Source organism: Pseudonaja textilis, chromosome 2 (assembly GCF_049901715.1).
Source record: "Pseudonaja textilis isolate UNSWEBS1 chromosome 2, rPseTex1.2, whole genome shotgun sequence".
Taxonomy (NCBI): Eukaryota; Metazoa; Chordata; class Lepidosauria; order Squamata; family Elapidae; genus Pseudonaja; species Pseudonaja textilis.
The window spans coordinates 20,522,805-20,537,771 of record NC_141991.1 but is presented as its reverse complement, the minus strand read 5'-3'; the positions used below and the strand labels follow the sequence as shown (position 1 = coordinate 20,537,771).

Genomic DNA, 14,967 nt, shown 5'->3' with positions numbered 1-14,967 from the left:
CTTTTGAAGGCTTCTTTCTGCTGCTGTTGCTGAAGCACAGCCAGCCTAGTAATGTGCAAGGCAACTGCTGTCAGGCCTGGCCTTGTTCCTGAGACTGCATGCACCACTCTCCCAAAAACTTGAGAACTTGTTTTCATTTGGAAAACAACATGTGCAGCCTCAAAAAAAAAAAAAACCTACTGTGGGCAGCAGGTGCCTCATGTAGGAAGGTCAACTGCATGTGGTAGGTCTGGCACAAGGTATATCAACTGGGGTTCTGCAGTGGGGTGGGTGGCTGCAGCATGGACTCGAGGTGGCACTCCTTGGGCGCAGTGGTGGCACCTTTGGTACTGAGGCTGAGGTAGAAGTTGGGGCAGCTGAGATTACTGAAAATCCTAGGCCTCTATGGCAGGGAATTGTGCAGCTGGTGTCCAGATGAAGTCAGAGACACTGACACAAATTTGTGGTTTTATATAAATAACTATTTTACATCTATATATGCACCAAAGAGAGTCAGGCAAACAGGAGCATCATAAATCATAGAGCACAGAGACATGGGGGGTAAGGAAACTCCCTCCACACCCACAGCAACAAATCAGAGTGCAGATTGCCTCACACATAAGATGGTCAGTTATAATTGTGTGTTCTGGCTCATCGCACAACCCTACTCCTCCAGCTACTACTAAATTTAAATGTCTTTTAACACTACATCAGCCCCAGCACTGGTATCAACAGGAGACAGTCCCTTAACCTTACTTAGTGAGGCTTGAGACTGGAAAAGACCAAGCCAGGAATGGTTTGTATTGGGATGGATCCTCCCTTGATGAATTTGGTTAGTGATGGCAAAGATGACTGCCATGATTTCCATCCCTAAGAAATGGGGTTATGTGATGCTATGTTTTACAACTGCATCACTTATCTGTGGGAATTCTAGTCCCGATTGTCATTGTCAACCAAGGACAACCTGTATAACCTATAATAGTTGTGTTATATGGAAGTCCCAATTTCTTACCATGTTTGTTTTTTGGATGCCTTGCTAATTAAACTTTGTTTTTGTCTAGGAGATTGTGATAAACTCTAGAATGCTCATTTTTTTAAAAAAGCAAAGAACAATAAATTAAAACTTTTCCAACATATTTAGTCCTGGGATAATAATGCAATGGTCACCATGTAGGTTATACCCACACTGTTAACTGGCAAAACAGAATAAAAGCAAGCAAAACCAAAGAACAATTAACATTATATTCATTAAAGGGCACACCAGAAACCATACTGTGAATAATTAGTACAAACAACTTCCCAAGAAAGCGGCCTTTGGTTTTTCCAGCTTCAGCCCGTTCTGTAAATCATGGCATAACAATAGAGACGGAGAGCAGCTACCAAGTGATCTCTTCATTCCACACCTCGAAGGAAACAATTTGGTTAATGGAGATTTCCTCTCTGAAATACAGGGTGCTCTAAGCCAGAGATGTCTGCAGGATTTGATGCTCATGCATCTGAATGAGCAAAGCAGCATCGCGTTTTTAGGTGCACATACGACTCCCAATAAAAGGACAGGAGGAGACGGGGGCGAAGCCTGGATGGGCTCATCACTGTTCACCTGCCTTCGTTTGACACGCACACACCACTGATGCTTCCCTGCCAGTGTTTCTCAGCAAAACTCTCAAATGCGGGGACTTCAATTCATGGAATTGTTAAAGTTGCCACGGTTGGGAAACGCTGCTCTGGGCCAAGCCAATAAAACCCCTCTGCTTGCTGAAGAATGGCGGGAGGCAGTTTAACTGTAACTCAGCAGGGGCAAAGCTAGGAAACGTTTCTTTCCTCTGCCCACGAGAGGGCTGTCGGGTTTTTCTTTGCTAGACCAGAAATACCTGCTAGCTTTCCTCTTTGCTGCGGACGGAGTGCAAAGAGCCCTTCTTTTGTTTTCCGGGTTATCGGGAAGTGGCTTATGATCGTTCCGCTACATGGCCGATTGGCCGTCCTATTTCAATGCAGGAAGGCGTAGCAGAGAAAAATATCTCTTTCTCGGCTTAATCGTAAAGTAATTTTCTTTATTTTCCTTCTCCAGCAGCCGGATATTCGGCTAAAAAATTATTCTTGACACAGGGCTGAACCTGGGCAGGTAGAAAGCAGGTGGATCCCCATCCGCCCATCCACATCTTTGTGGATTTGGCCAACCTGCAGGTGCATCTTTGTGTAGTCGTTCACAGCAGCAATCTCTCTTTTGAGCCCCGGCTTTGCTGACCGTTTCTTTCTTTTTTTCAACCTGGAAAGAGAACTGGACGAAGATTTATTTCTGAGGGGTTGGGGATTCTGCGATGCAAAATCGCTCTCTATGCAGAGAAAATCCTAAATGCAGATGAACTCCAAGCAGCATGAGATGGCAACCCACTTGGTCCTCTTGTTTACAGGGAAGCCATCTTAGTAGAATTAGAAGCAGGTCGTGGTGATGTTTCTGTGTGGAGAGGGGCAGAAGAGCCAAAGCAGCCAGTGTGTGTGTGTGTTTCTCTCAGACTACCCTATTTATTGCTTAAGAAATATGGCTGTTGGTTTGAGCTCCGAGCTTGGCAATTTGGTTGCAAACGTTTTGTCAAGGAGACATCATCAATACATTTTGGAATTGTCGAAACAATGTCTCTTCAAATGGTGCCGAAACGTTTGCAACCAAGTTGCCAAGCTTGGAGCTCAAACCGCCTAATTACCAACCAGAGCTACTATAGGACTTGCCATTGACTATATTTTTCGTGCCTTGTATCTTGCTTTTGCTGTTCAAACCATCTTAGTGGAATTAAAAGCAGATTGTGGTTATATTTATCTATGGAGAGGGGCAGAAGAGCCAAAGCAGTAGATGTGTGCCTGTAATTCTCTCTACTCACCCCATTCTGCCAATTATTAAGTATTTTACATGCCTTGTGTCTTGCTTTTGCTGTTCTTGGGTGTAATTTTTCATTCCCTTTGCTATTTTTGTTTTCAGTGTGGTTCACTGCTTAATAAGTGAGATGTATTTTGCTTTTCTCCTAAAACTAATTGTAAGATTTCCTTTGAGATGGACCCGTATACATTTCGCCTTTCCCAAGTCCCAGCAGAAGAACCAGTTGGTTTTGCCCCAGTGGATCAGCTCAGTGCCTTCTCTGGGAGAAGATGCATTTGGTCAGCCTCCATGAAAGCTTCAGTAGAAGTGACTACTCTGTTCATGGACATTGAGGAGTACAACAGGCGGAGGTTTCGTTCCGATGCTCTTCCTTTGGGAGAGCGTCCCTGGCAGACTCTGTTCCAGCTGGGAGAGGCCGCTGAGAGATGGCTAAGACCACAGGATCGCACCAAAGGACAGATTGTGGACGTGGTCATCTTGGAGCAGTTCCTGCATGTGCTTCCTTTGGGAATGCAGGCTTGGGTGAGATCCAGGAAGCCAAGTACCAGCCAGGAGGCAGCTCAGCTGGCTGAAGCTTACCTGGAGCAACAGGTATCCTTGCTACTAAGAAAGGAAACCCCTAATTCATAGCCTAATGCTAGGAATGTTGTTGTTCCTCTGACCACAAGCACTGGCCAAGGAAGAAGGGGTCTCCAGTAGGCTGGATTCTGAATCCACCTGAATTTGTCCTGCAATAGGTTACAAATAGAATGGGCAGTAGAAAGAGGGAAAGCTAAGAACTTCATCTCCCTTGAGATAGTTCCCAACTTTCTAGGAAAGCCTGTTGTTACCTGGAGAGCTACAGGTTTAACATAAAGACATTATCCCAGTACCTGGGTGACATAAGTTGTAATGACAAATCCTGGGTTAGAATCCCAGCAATATTATTAAGCCATTTTATGACTTAACTCAATTTCCTGGTTCACCTCATAAGGCAGTGGCTGGATTTCTATAGCTTGCTGAATTACAATCCCAACCAAAAGTCCAAACAGGGAATTGTGCTTCAGTTATAAGAGTACAGTTAAACCTCTAATCTCCCTCCTCTTGCCTTAATATGAGTTGGGCAGGCCCTTCTTCAACATTGTGTTTGTCATTCAAGCTTAATATAAACTTTATATAAACTTGAATAAGGAATTACAAATTCAAGATACAAAGCAAGGATAATTGCTGAATATTTTTGCTAAATGACATAGCAGCCATCAGAATAATAGATCAAATGCATTGCTTTGTTCAATTGCCTTCCTCTTCTAGTGCCCTGTGGCTTTCCAGGATGTGGCTGTATACTTCACCCCAGAGGAGTGGGACCTTCTGGATAATGAACAAAGAATCTTGTATTACATGGTCATGCAAGAGAATTCTGAGAACGTGACCTCCTTAGGTACCTATGTACCCTATGACTATCATTAAGTACCTTATGATTCTTGACTCTTGACAAATGTATCTTTTCTTTTATGTATACAGAGAGTATTTGCACCAAGACAAATTCCTTGTGTGTCCAACTACACTTGGCCAATAAAGAATTCTATTCTATTCTATTCTATTCTAAGGTTCCCATTCCTGTAAGACCATACAAACCTTTCTGAAGGTGTCAGCCCCAACCAAAGAATCAGCTCCTCTTTGCCTATGTGGAACAGGCAAATTGCATGTTTGTGTAAAGTCATCTTCCTTACTTTTAAGGTTTTTAGGCAAGCTCTTCATATCCCCAAGGGCTGTTCCTGCCTCATGCTACCTAGTCTAAATGAAACTCATCATACTTTTGAAAATTAGGACTTGCCATTGACTATCCAGCATTCGCCAAGGATGCAAGCAGTTGGAATCTATAATGCCTGTGGAACATTGTTTTTATATATGATACCTGCACTGAGATTATTATATGCGCAAAGAGTGAAAGATTTGACTTACTCACTATGGAGGAATGCATGGTAAAGATGATGACAGCTTTGGTCAGAGAAAACCTATTGTCTAAGTTTAAAACTGATTGGAAACTCCTTTACTGACTTTTTGCATAAAACAGGAAAATGGAAATAATTTTAATCATATAAATGATTATATAATAATTATATATTTGATTATTATAAAAATAGTTGATACTAAAATTGTAAGTAATGCTCTAATGAGAGAATAAGAGGTTAAATTACATTTTTACAACTGCTGTAAAAGAAAATGATAAAATCACTTCTTTATATTTCATTTTTTCTGCACTTCTGGCTGTCTTTTCTTACCTCTTCTTTCTTTTTTATTCTAAATCTTAGTTTTTGTTAGTTCTTATCGTCATTAAAACTATATATATAAAAAACTAGAACACCCAGGACTACCTCAGCCAACTGTGGCTGGAAATTACCATACTGAAAAGGAGAGAATGTAAGGAACACAAGTAGTTAAATAGCCTGAAAAAGAAAATGTCAATTAGATATCTATCCCAGAAGCTAAATCTTATTTGGACATCTCATTTCATCAACAACCCTGTATGGTAGGTTGAACTCAGAAGGACGGATGCTAAGTTAGTGGGAGTTTCCATGGCATAGGTAGATTTTAATTTGGTTCTCCCCAAGTCTAATGCACTATAGTCTAATGCACTTTTACTATACTACACTAGCAGATAATCCTAAGCTATTCAGTTCTTGATATTGTCTGAGCTTCGGTTATTTTCCTACAAATATCCCTGAAACAACCAACAGCCTTGGTATCATTGTTGCATACTGCAGGAAGCAGCACCAGAGAAACAATTAAGAAAGAAAAAATATTCTGATCGAAGCACAATCAAGAAAGCAACTGAACCCCAACCAAGCGTCTATGAACAACCAGCATACTCCACACACTCATGCATTGATGATGATATCTTGCCTGGTAAATAAAATGTCTGCAGAAAAACAACCAAGTTAAGAGGTCCAAGGAATAAATAGTTCAATTTTGAGCTCCACATCTTCTTTACTATAAGTAGTTCTTGCTTAGTGACAATAATTGGGACCAGCAAGTCTGTCACTAAGCAGCATAGTCACTAAGCATAACACATGACCATGATCAATTTAGGAGTTCAGTTCTCCTTCGGTCATTAAGCAAATAACCATAAGTTATAAAGCAACATCATGTGGCCACAACCTGCCAGTTTTTCCATTGACTCCTTGTTGGAACCTGGTTGTGAAGTGCACAAATAGTGATCACATGACTGTGGGATACTGCAATGATTATAAACACTGTCCACTTGTGAAGTTCCTGAATGGTTATGACATTGCAACAGTCATAAATGTGAGGATTGATCATTAAGTTATTTTTTCAGTGGCGTTGTCACTTTGAATAGTTGCTGAACTGGGCACTAAGTGAGGTTTACCTATGTTGAAATTCTAAGCTAACTAACTAACCAGCCTGACCCAGGACATTTTATTGTGTTAAATGGCTATAAAAGAATCAATAATTCTCTTCTCTTTTATTGTGTTTCTTTCTCTTACTCTAGAGCTCTTAATTTCCAAACCAGATCCATGTCTCCAGCTTGACTGGGAAGAAATATCACAGATGACTGATCTCCAGACATTGAAAGAAAAAGACACTATTGATCAAGGGGTTGTAAATTTTGAGGACCTAACTGTGGTTGGTAAGAAGATTCTTTTTTCTTTTTTGACAAAAGAATCCTTTTGTTACGTTTTATTGGATTATATAATTTATTTATTTTTATTCAAACATTTAAATCTGTTTACCGCCCGGATCCAGGGGAGTTGGAAGATACATCTAATTGATCATAATATCTCAAATACATAGGTTTTAGCTCATGTGCAGGATGACATATTCCTTTTCTTCCGTTAACATAGTTGTAACTGCTGCCCTGCTGATTTTATTACCTCCCACTTTCAAGCAGCTGAGTTGGCTCTACTAAATCAGAGACTATTTCTGAGGGTGCATGTTAACATCTCAGCCATCTTAACCTTCAGCAGAATCAGGGAGACATTAATAGCCATTCCAATTCATCAGCCCCCTGGAAAATCCTTTTTAATTATTAGCCCACTGGGGCTTCAGTAACTTTAAGTCCCAGGAAGTCTAAACTCCACCCAATAAGGTTGTCTTTTCCAGGTGGCCACCACATGCTTTTAGACTTACAGAAGAAATATATTTTCCTGCAGTGTTTCCATGATTTCCTCTGCTTCACTTCTTTCCTTAATGTAGAATTCCTGTGGATAGCCCAACAATTTCCCAGTGTTCTTCAGTATGTTTCCCCCACTTCTAATATGTCTCTTTTGCTTTTCTATGGTTTTGCCTCTAATTTACTGAGCTGAGGAGCAAGCAATAATGCCACTAGGATGATCTAGGACAATCTTAGCTCTTCCAGGTATTTCTGAATTGTTGCATCCCTCAGCATGGACTAGGAAGTTGACTGAGATAGCATTCCTTGCTTTTGCCTAGACTCTTCAGATCACCCTTCAGAATCCGTGTGTTTCTGGTTACCACTCTTAGGAACTATTCCAATAAATTGGAATGTGTTAAATGGAGTTGGAAAGTTGAAACCACATCCTTAAAAAGTATTGAAATTTTAAGCCGTCGTAAAAAAAAAAATTAAGGGGGAAGTACTGTATAATTATAAAAATTCCTGAAAGGGTGTCAGGCAGAAGGAATGTATCTCTATTAGACAGTTGTTGAGACTCTTGTTCCAATAGTTTGCTTATCAGATCTTTGTCCATCTTCACTGATTAAAGCCACCTGGAAAGTAACATGTGATTGGGTCCATGCAGTGCTTTGACCTGTTTGTGGGAGGAGATGGTACATGCCATTTTGAAGAGGCCACATTTTGACTCAAGTGATGTAGATCATTTTCATCCAATCTCCAACTTCCCCTATTTAGGGAAAGTTGTTGGTTGCACCAGAAGAGATACTGATCATACTACTAGAGGCTAATCAGGCCTCAATGGGGGAGAAACAATTTTAAGCTCAACCTTAGCAAGACTGAGTGGCTGTGAGTTCTTTGACCATCTATATTTCTACCCTTGTCGTGACCTGCTCTTCCACCAACAACTTTCCTATTGAACCTGAGACCAGAGGTGATATTCAGCAGGTTCTGACCACTTCTGGAGAACCGGTAGTGCAAATTTTGAGTAATTCGGAGAACCTGCAAATACCACCTCTGACTGGAGATTTTACAGGATCCTTCCCCTCCCACGCTCACCAAGCGACGCCTACAGAACTGATAGTAAAAAAAATTGAATCCCACTACTGCCTGAGACCGTTTTTTTTTTTTTCTTGCTTTCCTGGCTACTACCTTGTTGCTTCTTTTGCCTCTGTCTTCATTACATCTTTGTTGCTCTTGCAGAAAATGTGGATACAAGAAAGAATCCTCATCAAGAGAAGCCTGGAGCAGAGCAATTTCATGAACCATTGCGGTGGAATGTTTCCTTTGATCCCAAACATTCTGAAAAAATGGGGATCAAATCCAGAAGGCGGCAGGAGTTATCACTGGAATTATCACAAGCTTTTAAGGCTAACAAGAAAATACCTAGAAGTAGCTCCCGGTTAGCTACTATTGCAACAAGAAAAAAATATGGATGCTATGAGTGTGGAAAAAGGTTTGATCAGCCATCACAAGTTATTAAACACCAGAGGATCCACACAGGAGAGAAGCCATATCCGTGTACTGAATGTGGGAAGCGTTTTAACAAACAGTCCAATCTTAATGTCCATTTACGTCTGCATCGTGGAGAGAAACCTTATAGCTGCCCTGATTGTGGCAAAAGATTCAATGCCAAATATCATTTACGTGGACACTACAGGATACACACAGGGGAGAAGCCTTATGTATGTGAAGACTGTGGGAAGAGATTCCCTGTTAAATCTTCTCTAAATAAACACCAACGAATCCATTCAGCAGATCCCAAGCTGTCCATACCATCTGAGATCAAATCAGAAGGCAATACCCAGGCAGTATTACCAGAAGTGATACAGGTGTGCACAGTTCCTGATACAGAAAAAATAGTGAAAATTATCAGCACCAATTCCCCAATAGGGATAACAGTGTCAAACAGGAATTACGTCTGTTTTGAATGTGGAAAATGTTTTGAGCGGCCTTTACACCTTACTAAACACCTGAGGATTCACAAAGGAGAAAGGACATACCCATGTATTGAATGCGGGAAACGTTTTAATAAGCAATCTAATCTTACTGTCCATTTACGTCTCCACACTGGAGAGAAACCTTATGGCTGTCCTGAATGTGGCAAAAGATTTTGTACTAAATCTCATTTACTTGGACACTATAGGATGCACACAGGGGAGAAGCCGTATGAATGTGAAGTCTGTGCGAAGAGATTCCCTGTTAAAGCTTCCCTAAATAAGCACCGCCGAATCCATACAGTAGACCCCAAGCTGTCCAAACCAACTGAGACCAAATCAAAAGGCAATACTCAGGCAATATTACCAGAGGTGACACATGCAATTCCTGAACCAGAAAACTTCATCGAAATTATAAGTAAGAAACCCCCGATAGGAATTACAGTATCAGACAGGAATTTTGTCTGTCGTGAGTGTGGGAAAAGTTTTGATCAGTCTTCACATCTTACTACACACCAGAGGATCCACACAGGAGAAAAGCCATATCCATGCAATGAATGTGGGAAACGTTTTAATAAGCAGTCTAATCTTAATGTCCATTTACGTCTCCATACTGGAGAGAAACCTTATGGCTGTCCTGATTGTGGCCAAAAATTCAACATGAAGTCCCATCTACAAGGACATTACAGGATCCATACAGGTGAGAAGCCATTTGAGTGTGAAGACTGTGGGAAAAGCTTCCGGGTGAAATCTTGTCTAACTAGGCATCAGCAAATCCATACAGGAGAAAAGCCATATAAATATCTCTCCTGAAGAAAAAAAAAATCAGCTAATTAAACACCAACTGTTTCACTCTGGGAAGAAAAATTGCCTGTGCTTTGAATGTCAGAATACTTTTTGCAACAGATCAGATTTTATTAAGCATGAAAGAATTCACAGAGGAAAAAATCTGTCTATGTTGCTGCAAACACTGGAAATGCACTGAGAAATATTTCCATGCAATTTTTATATGATTATTTTCCAGAAATTCTCGAATAACTCTTGCAAATGCTTTTATGGGGCCAGAGGGGAGCAGTGTGTGTTTGGAATTTAAATTTTCTGTCCATCTTCTATGAGAACTGCAGGCCTCTGTTGTTTAAAATGCCTTTTTTCGGATTGGCCTGAAGAAGGTTAGTAAAAAAGTAGACATTCCATGAGAAAGCATTGATGCCATGCTGGCTGGCTTTGATTTTCCTAGGAACAAGTGGCACTATCTTCCAGATAGGTGGTTCTGCACTCCAGGATAACCCGAAACTAAGTAATAATTATTGCTGTTCTCTAAGAAAGCCTCATTTGGGACTATGAGAAACCCTTAGATTAATTTTGTATTTGTTTCCCACTCATGCATGGATATTTTATTGAAGCTTATCTTGAAATGACATGAGGCACTTCAGAAAAAAAAATATCCTAAATCCAATAGCGGTAAGGCAGAAGAAGCATTTAAGACTTGCCTTTTGTTCTCAGGGGGTTTCAAAATCAGATGTATGAAATTTGCACAGGTTGGACAAAATCAAAAACTGACAGATAGAAATGTAGCTTCCACTTCAAGATGCTACTTCAGGAACATCACTCGAAAAAAGGAAGTCCCCCCTCCTCCTGAATTTTGATTTCTGTTCCAGTCTTTTTATTCAGCCAGATGACTGTATAACAGCCAGGTTCGCCCAACATGCTTAACTGAGTCATGAGAGGTAGTGTGTTGTGTGAATAGAAAAACTGGTATGATTGGTGCCCACCCATTAGCCCTAAGAAAGTTTATTTTTAAATCAAGCAGCTCTAGTTTTCTGGAAATCAAGTAGCACGTGTGTGAGTGTACAGAACACACAGCCTTCCATAACCTAGTGCTAGAGTCAACTTACAAGGCATGGACATTCTAGGCCAGTGTTTCTCAACCTTGGTGATTCTTAAGATCTGTGGACTTCAACTCCCAGAATTCCCCAGGTAGCACAGCTGACTGGAGAATTCTGGGAATTGAAGTCCACAAAACTTAAAGTCATGAAGGTGAGAAACACTGTTCTAGGCATTCCATCTTTGTGGTTCTTTTGGCTTTTACCACCAGAGTCACATAGAAACACTGAAAACCAGACAGAACATAGTAGATATGTTCAGGCCCCTAATATTGTCCATGGTGGATTGATGGTGATTATGCCAGTGCAAGAGCTCCCCTCCAGCAAAACAGAAGCCCAGGAATCCTGGCCTTTTTGACAACAGTTGGGAAGACTGTTGATTTAGATAGAGTGGCCAGACAGCTGGTGTACCCCAGCAATGAATGGAATGGAGGAAAGTAACTGGGTGAAGGACACCAATTAGCAGGATTGTCTGAAAATGGTCACCAGGGTTCCATCAAGCCTCGCACTGTTGAGGCTTGCTTACTTTTGTAGAAGTCCAACAGAGAATATTCTAAATTATTTCCATTTTCTTGTTATACAGCAGGGATGTCAAACTCAATTTAATTGAGGGCCCCATCAGGACTGTGGTTGACCTTGGAGGGCCAGATGGGCATGGCTAACTGGGTGGGTGTGGCCAGCTTGATGCCACTCACTGGGCATGGCTGAATGGGTGGGTGTGGCCACTTGATGCCACTCCCAAACTGCTGGTATATTTCCTCTTTGCATTGGGTAGACTGGGCCGAAGCCACGCTGGTCCGATGTTTCTCCTTCGCATTGGGTAAACCGGGCCAAAGCCACACTGACCCAATGTTTCCTATTGGGTATCCCCAAAGGTTTGCCCTGCCTGACATCAATAGTAAACTATTTTAACATATTTTAAGAATAAAGAATAAAATATTATGGTTGCTTCAGCAGTTCTCTGTATGCAGCCTTTCCTGAATGTGCTACTTACCGGTAGGTTCTTTGGCTGGCTTCAGACCACTGGAAAACATCTTAGTAAATATGTGAGTTCAGGGATTCTAGTCCAGTGACTTGCCTCAAGAAAGCCTGTACCTTGAAGTGGGCATGGTAAAAAGAGAGATTAAGATACAGATAGCTATAAACAATGGCTAAAGTTTGCTCTCTTGTGCAGCTAGTCCCTACAATCTTGGTCAGAAACATCCTGTTTTTACCTTCAGAAAGCCTTTAAAAACCTGGAATTTTTTTTTGGCTTGAGGGCCTGGATATTGGCAGCTTGCATTCTTGCCCTGGGGTGATGTGGGTATTTTCTTTGCCTAACATCCTGTGTTGTTGTTTCTATTATTTTTAAATGTATGTTTCTGATGGCTTGTTGGTTAGTCACCCAGAGCTACTTGATAAGATAAATCTATATAATAAACAAATAAACAATCTAGCTCTTGGAGATGATTTTCAGTTGACTCTGAACATTGACTAACTCATAACTCATTTATGAAAAGTCTTTGATGCACTTTGCATCAGATTTTAGACATGGAGCAACAGTCCTGTCTTTTAGGATGCCTAATCTACCATTGCTGGGAATCATAGGTACAAAATAGTACTATGGAATTGAAGGAAATAAATAATAAGTTACTCTTTTATGAAAGTATTAAGTGTATTTTTAAGCTATGATGTCCTTGTTGTTGCAAAGTATGTTAAATATTACATGATGACTAGCTGCAGACTTGTTGGAAAACAGGAACGTCTCCCCTAGGCAAGGCCACAAGTAAATAAGATAGGAACATCCGCCCAAGGCAAAGCTACTTGCCAACAAAATAAGATATCTGTGGTCATTGAAGAAAATGGTCAAGTTGACCCTTTACCTTATAGTATGAATTAGAAATAATAAGGGAGTTGGGAGGACTTCTTAGGTGTGGCATGCATTGTGTAGAGAGTATAAAATGTATTGCTTGACTAGTGGATTTTACTCTCCTCGTATTCAATCCACTTGGGAAGGGACTTGGAGTCTGCCTTTGCAAATGCCCTTTTAAAAATAAATAAATAAACCTTTGAATTGTGAATCAGACTTGTCTCAGTATTGTGAGGATAAAATAATTCATGCCATACATCTCACAGAATGGAATGTGGGAAAGACCTTGGGAGACAAAGAGAGCCTGCCTAGAGAATGGGCAGATAAAAGGGATCTTAGACTACAGCTGGATAGTGAGTAGAGCAAGAGACGCAAAAGGGACCCTCCCTAGTTTCTCAAGCTATAAAGGAAATGGTGGGAGGACTGTTCTTTCATGTTTTTAAGCTTCTATTAATGTAGCTTTTCTGCTTGTGTCTTCCTGTGCGGCCTGCCTGTTAAGGCTGACATCATGCTCCACGCATTCTCCAGCTGTAAGCTATGCTCTCTCTTATCTGACTATTCCCTAGGCTGCATTTCTTTGCCCCCTCTTCCAAGGTCTTTCCTATATACCATTGCATACCAGCAGCATGTCCCATGAAACTGTAAGTCCCAAAGCAGAGAAGGACTTGTACGTTAATATGGCAATCCCAAAAATTTCTGCCTCCACGGACCGGCAGCAGCAGTGGTGGCAGGTGAGGGGAGGGTTTTACATGCACAGCCTAATTCTCATGCGTGTGCAAATGAAGCTTTGTGTACTTGCCCACCACTTGTGCAGCTTGGTTCCCAGTAGGCTGCAGCCCAGGGATTGGGGACCTGTGCATTAATGCACCTGAATGCCTCCCCTTCTGCGGTTTCAAAACCAAGGTATAAGAAGATCCTGAATATAAAATTCCTTTGTTGCACTGGGCGTTTTGAGCTGGCTGAGCATGGTGCCTGCTACATGAAGGCACACATTAATGTTCCCCATAATGGAACATTATCCCCCTGGAATTGGATTGTCTTGGGGCCCTGAATGTGGAAAAGAGACCATTTTTTGAATCAACATTGTCTGGCTGCTATGTGTCTTATTTGTATTTTTGATATTGTGTATTTTAGGTATTTTACTTTATTTATTTTATTGTAAACCTTCTAGGTCATATAAAAGTGAGATGGTTGGCTATATACATGGAATGAATGAATGAATGAATGAATGAATGAATGAATGAATAAGGCCAACAGGGCATGCTGATCAGGCACATTTGCAAATTGAACTGATTGTTTATATTTCTTCAATAACATCCAAAATGCTTCTTTTGGTGTGTGTGTTTTGTACTTATGTTTGTAAAATCCATCCGGAATTGATTAGGAAAAAAGATTAGCAACTTTGGTAAATTTTCAGGTGCTATTATATGAACTTTTATTTATTGCAATCTACATTAAACTGATAATTTCTTATTTTAGATGTATAGTTGATTTCTACAAAAACTATTTTATAACCTTGTACCGTAGCATTTATATTTTCTCACAGTTTATGTTAGCATTATTAATTAATTCATTGGAGTTGGAACTGTAATATTAAGCTACAATATTAAACTTCAGTTATTGTTCAAATTGCTGTCATTTTTATATCCTCGTGGTTTTATGTTGTGCTGGCCTGTGACCAAAATAAAGAGTCTTGTTATTGTTGACTAAAAATCATTCTAGTACAGCCTTCCTGATGATCTATATTGGTCTAGATCATTAAGAGTTTGGTTAAACCAGATTTAGGAAATAGATTTAGTTCATGTTAATTTAAAGGAACAAAGTTACCAATTCTGTTCATACCAAAATAATAGCCAGTAGCCATTAATGGCATTTCTTGGTTCAAAACTTCCTAAATTAGGTTCTCCCATGTGGATATATATACAATTCCCATCTCTTTCTTTCTGGGAAGAAATGGTTGTGCAACAAAGAGGGCAAATATGAGTGATGGTTGCTAGTCCTCAGCATTTATCATTTCCCAGAGAACTAAATGGGTCTCATATATGTGTGTGTGTGTGTGTGTGTGTGTACATACATACATACATACATACATACCCGTGTTTCTCATATATTAAGGCCGGGTCTTATTTTTTTTTGAGCCCCGAAAAAATGGCTAGGCCGTCTTTTCGGGGGTGACTTAATTCCCCCCAACTTGCATTTTCGGGCGGGCAGCGACAGCTTGGATGTTGACCTCAGCGTTGGTGGGACACTTCGTATCGGGGTCAACGCAGGCAGTACCATATCCGAGTGTGCAACAAAAATACTTCCTAATGCCAAGC

The 14,967-nt window shown here is 40.6% G+C and overlaps 1 protein-coding gene across 1 annotated transcript; it reads left to right on the top strand.

Annotated features, from left to right (window-relative positions):
- Positions 1-1,904: 1,904 nt before the first annotated feature.
- On the top strand, positions 1,905-14,362 carry LOC113452283 (uncharacterized). The gene is made up of 4 exons (XM_026723720.2): positions 1,905-3,442; positions 4,142-4,268; positions 6,342-6,479; positions 8,184-14,362. The coding sequence occupies exons 1-4, from the start codon at positions 3,026-3,028 to the stop codon at positions 9,728-9,730; spliced, it is 2,229 nt and encodes a 742-aa protein (XP_026579505.1). The 5' UTR covers positions 1,905-3,025; the 3' UTR covers positions 9,731-14,362.
- The last annotated feature ends 605 nt before the right edge of the window (positions 14,363-14,967 follow it).

Coding starts and splice junctions, on each gene's coding strand:
- LOC113452283 (XM_026723720.2), top strand. CDS start 3,026: ATGGACCCGTATACATTTCGCCTTTCCCAAGTCCCAGCAGAAGAACCA. Junction 3,443..4,141: donor AAGCTTACCTGGAGCAACAG/GTATCCTTGCTA, acceptor TTCCTCTTCTAG/TGCCCTGTGGCTTTCCAGGA. Junction 4,269..6,341: donor TGAGAACGTGACCTCCTTAG/GTACCTATGTAC, acceptor CTCTTACTCTAG/AGCTCTTAATTTCCAAACCA.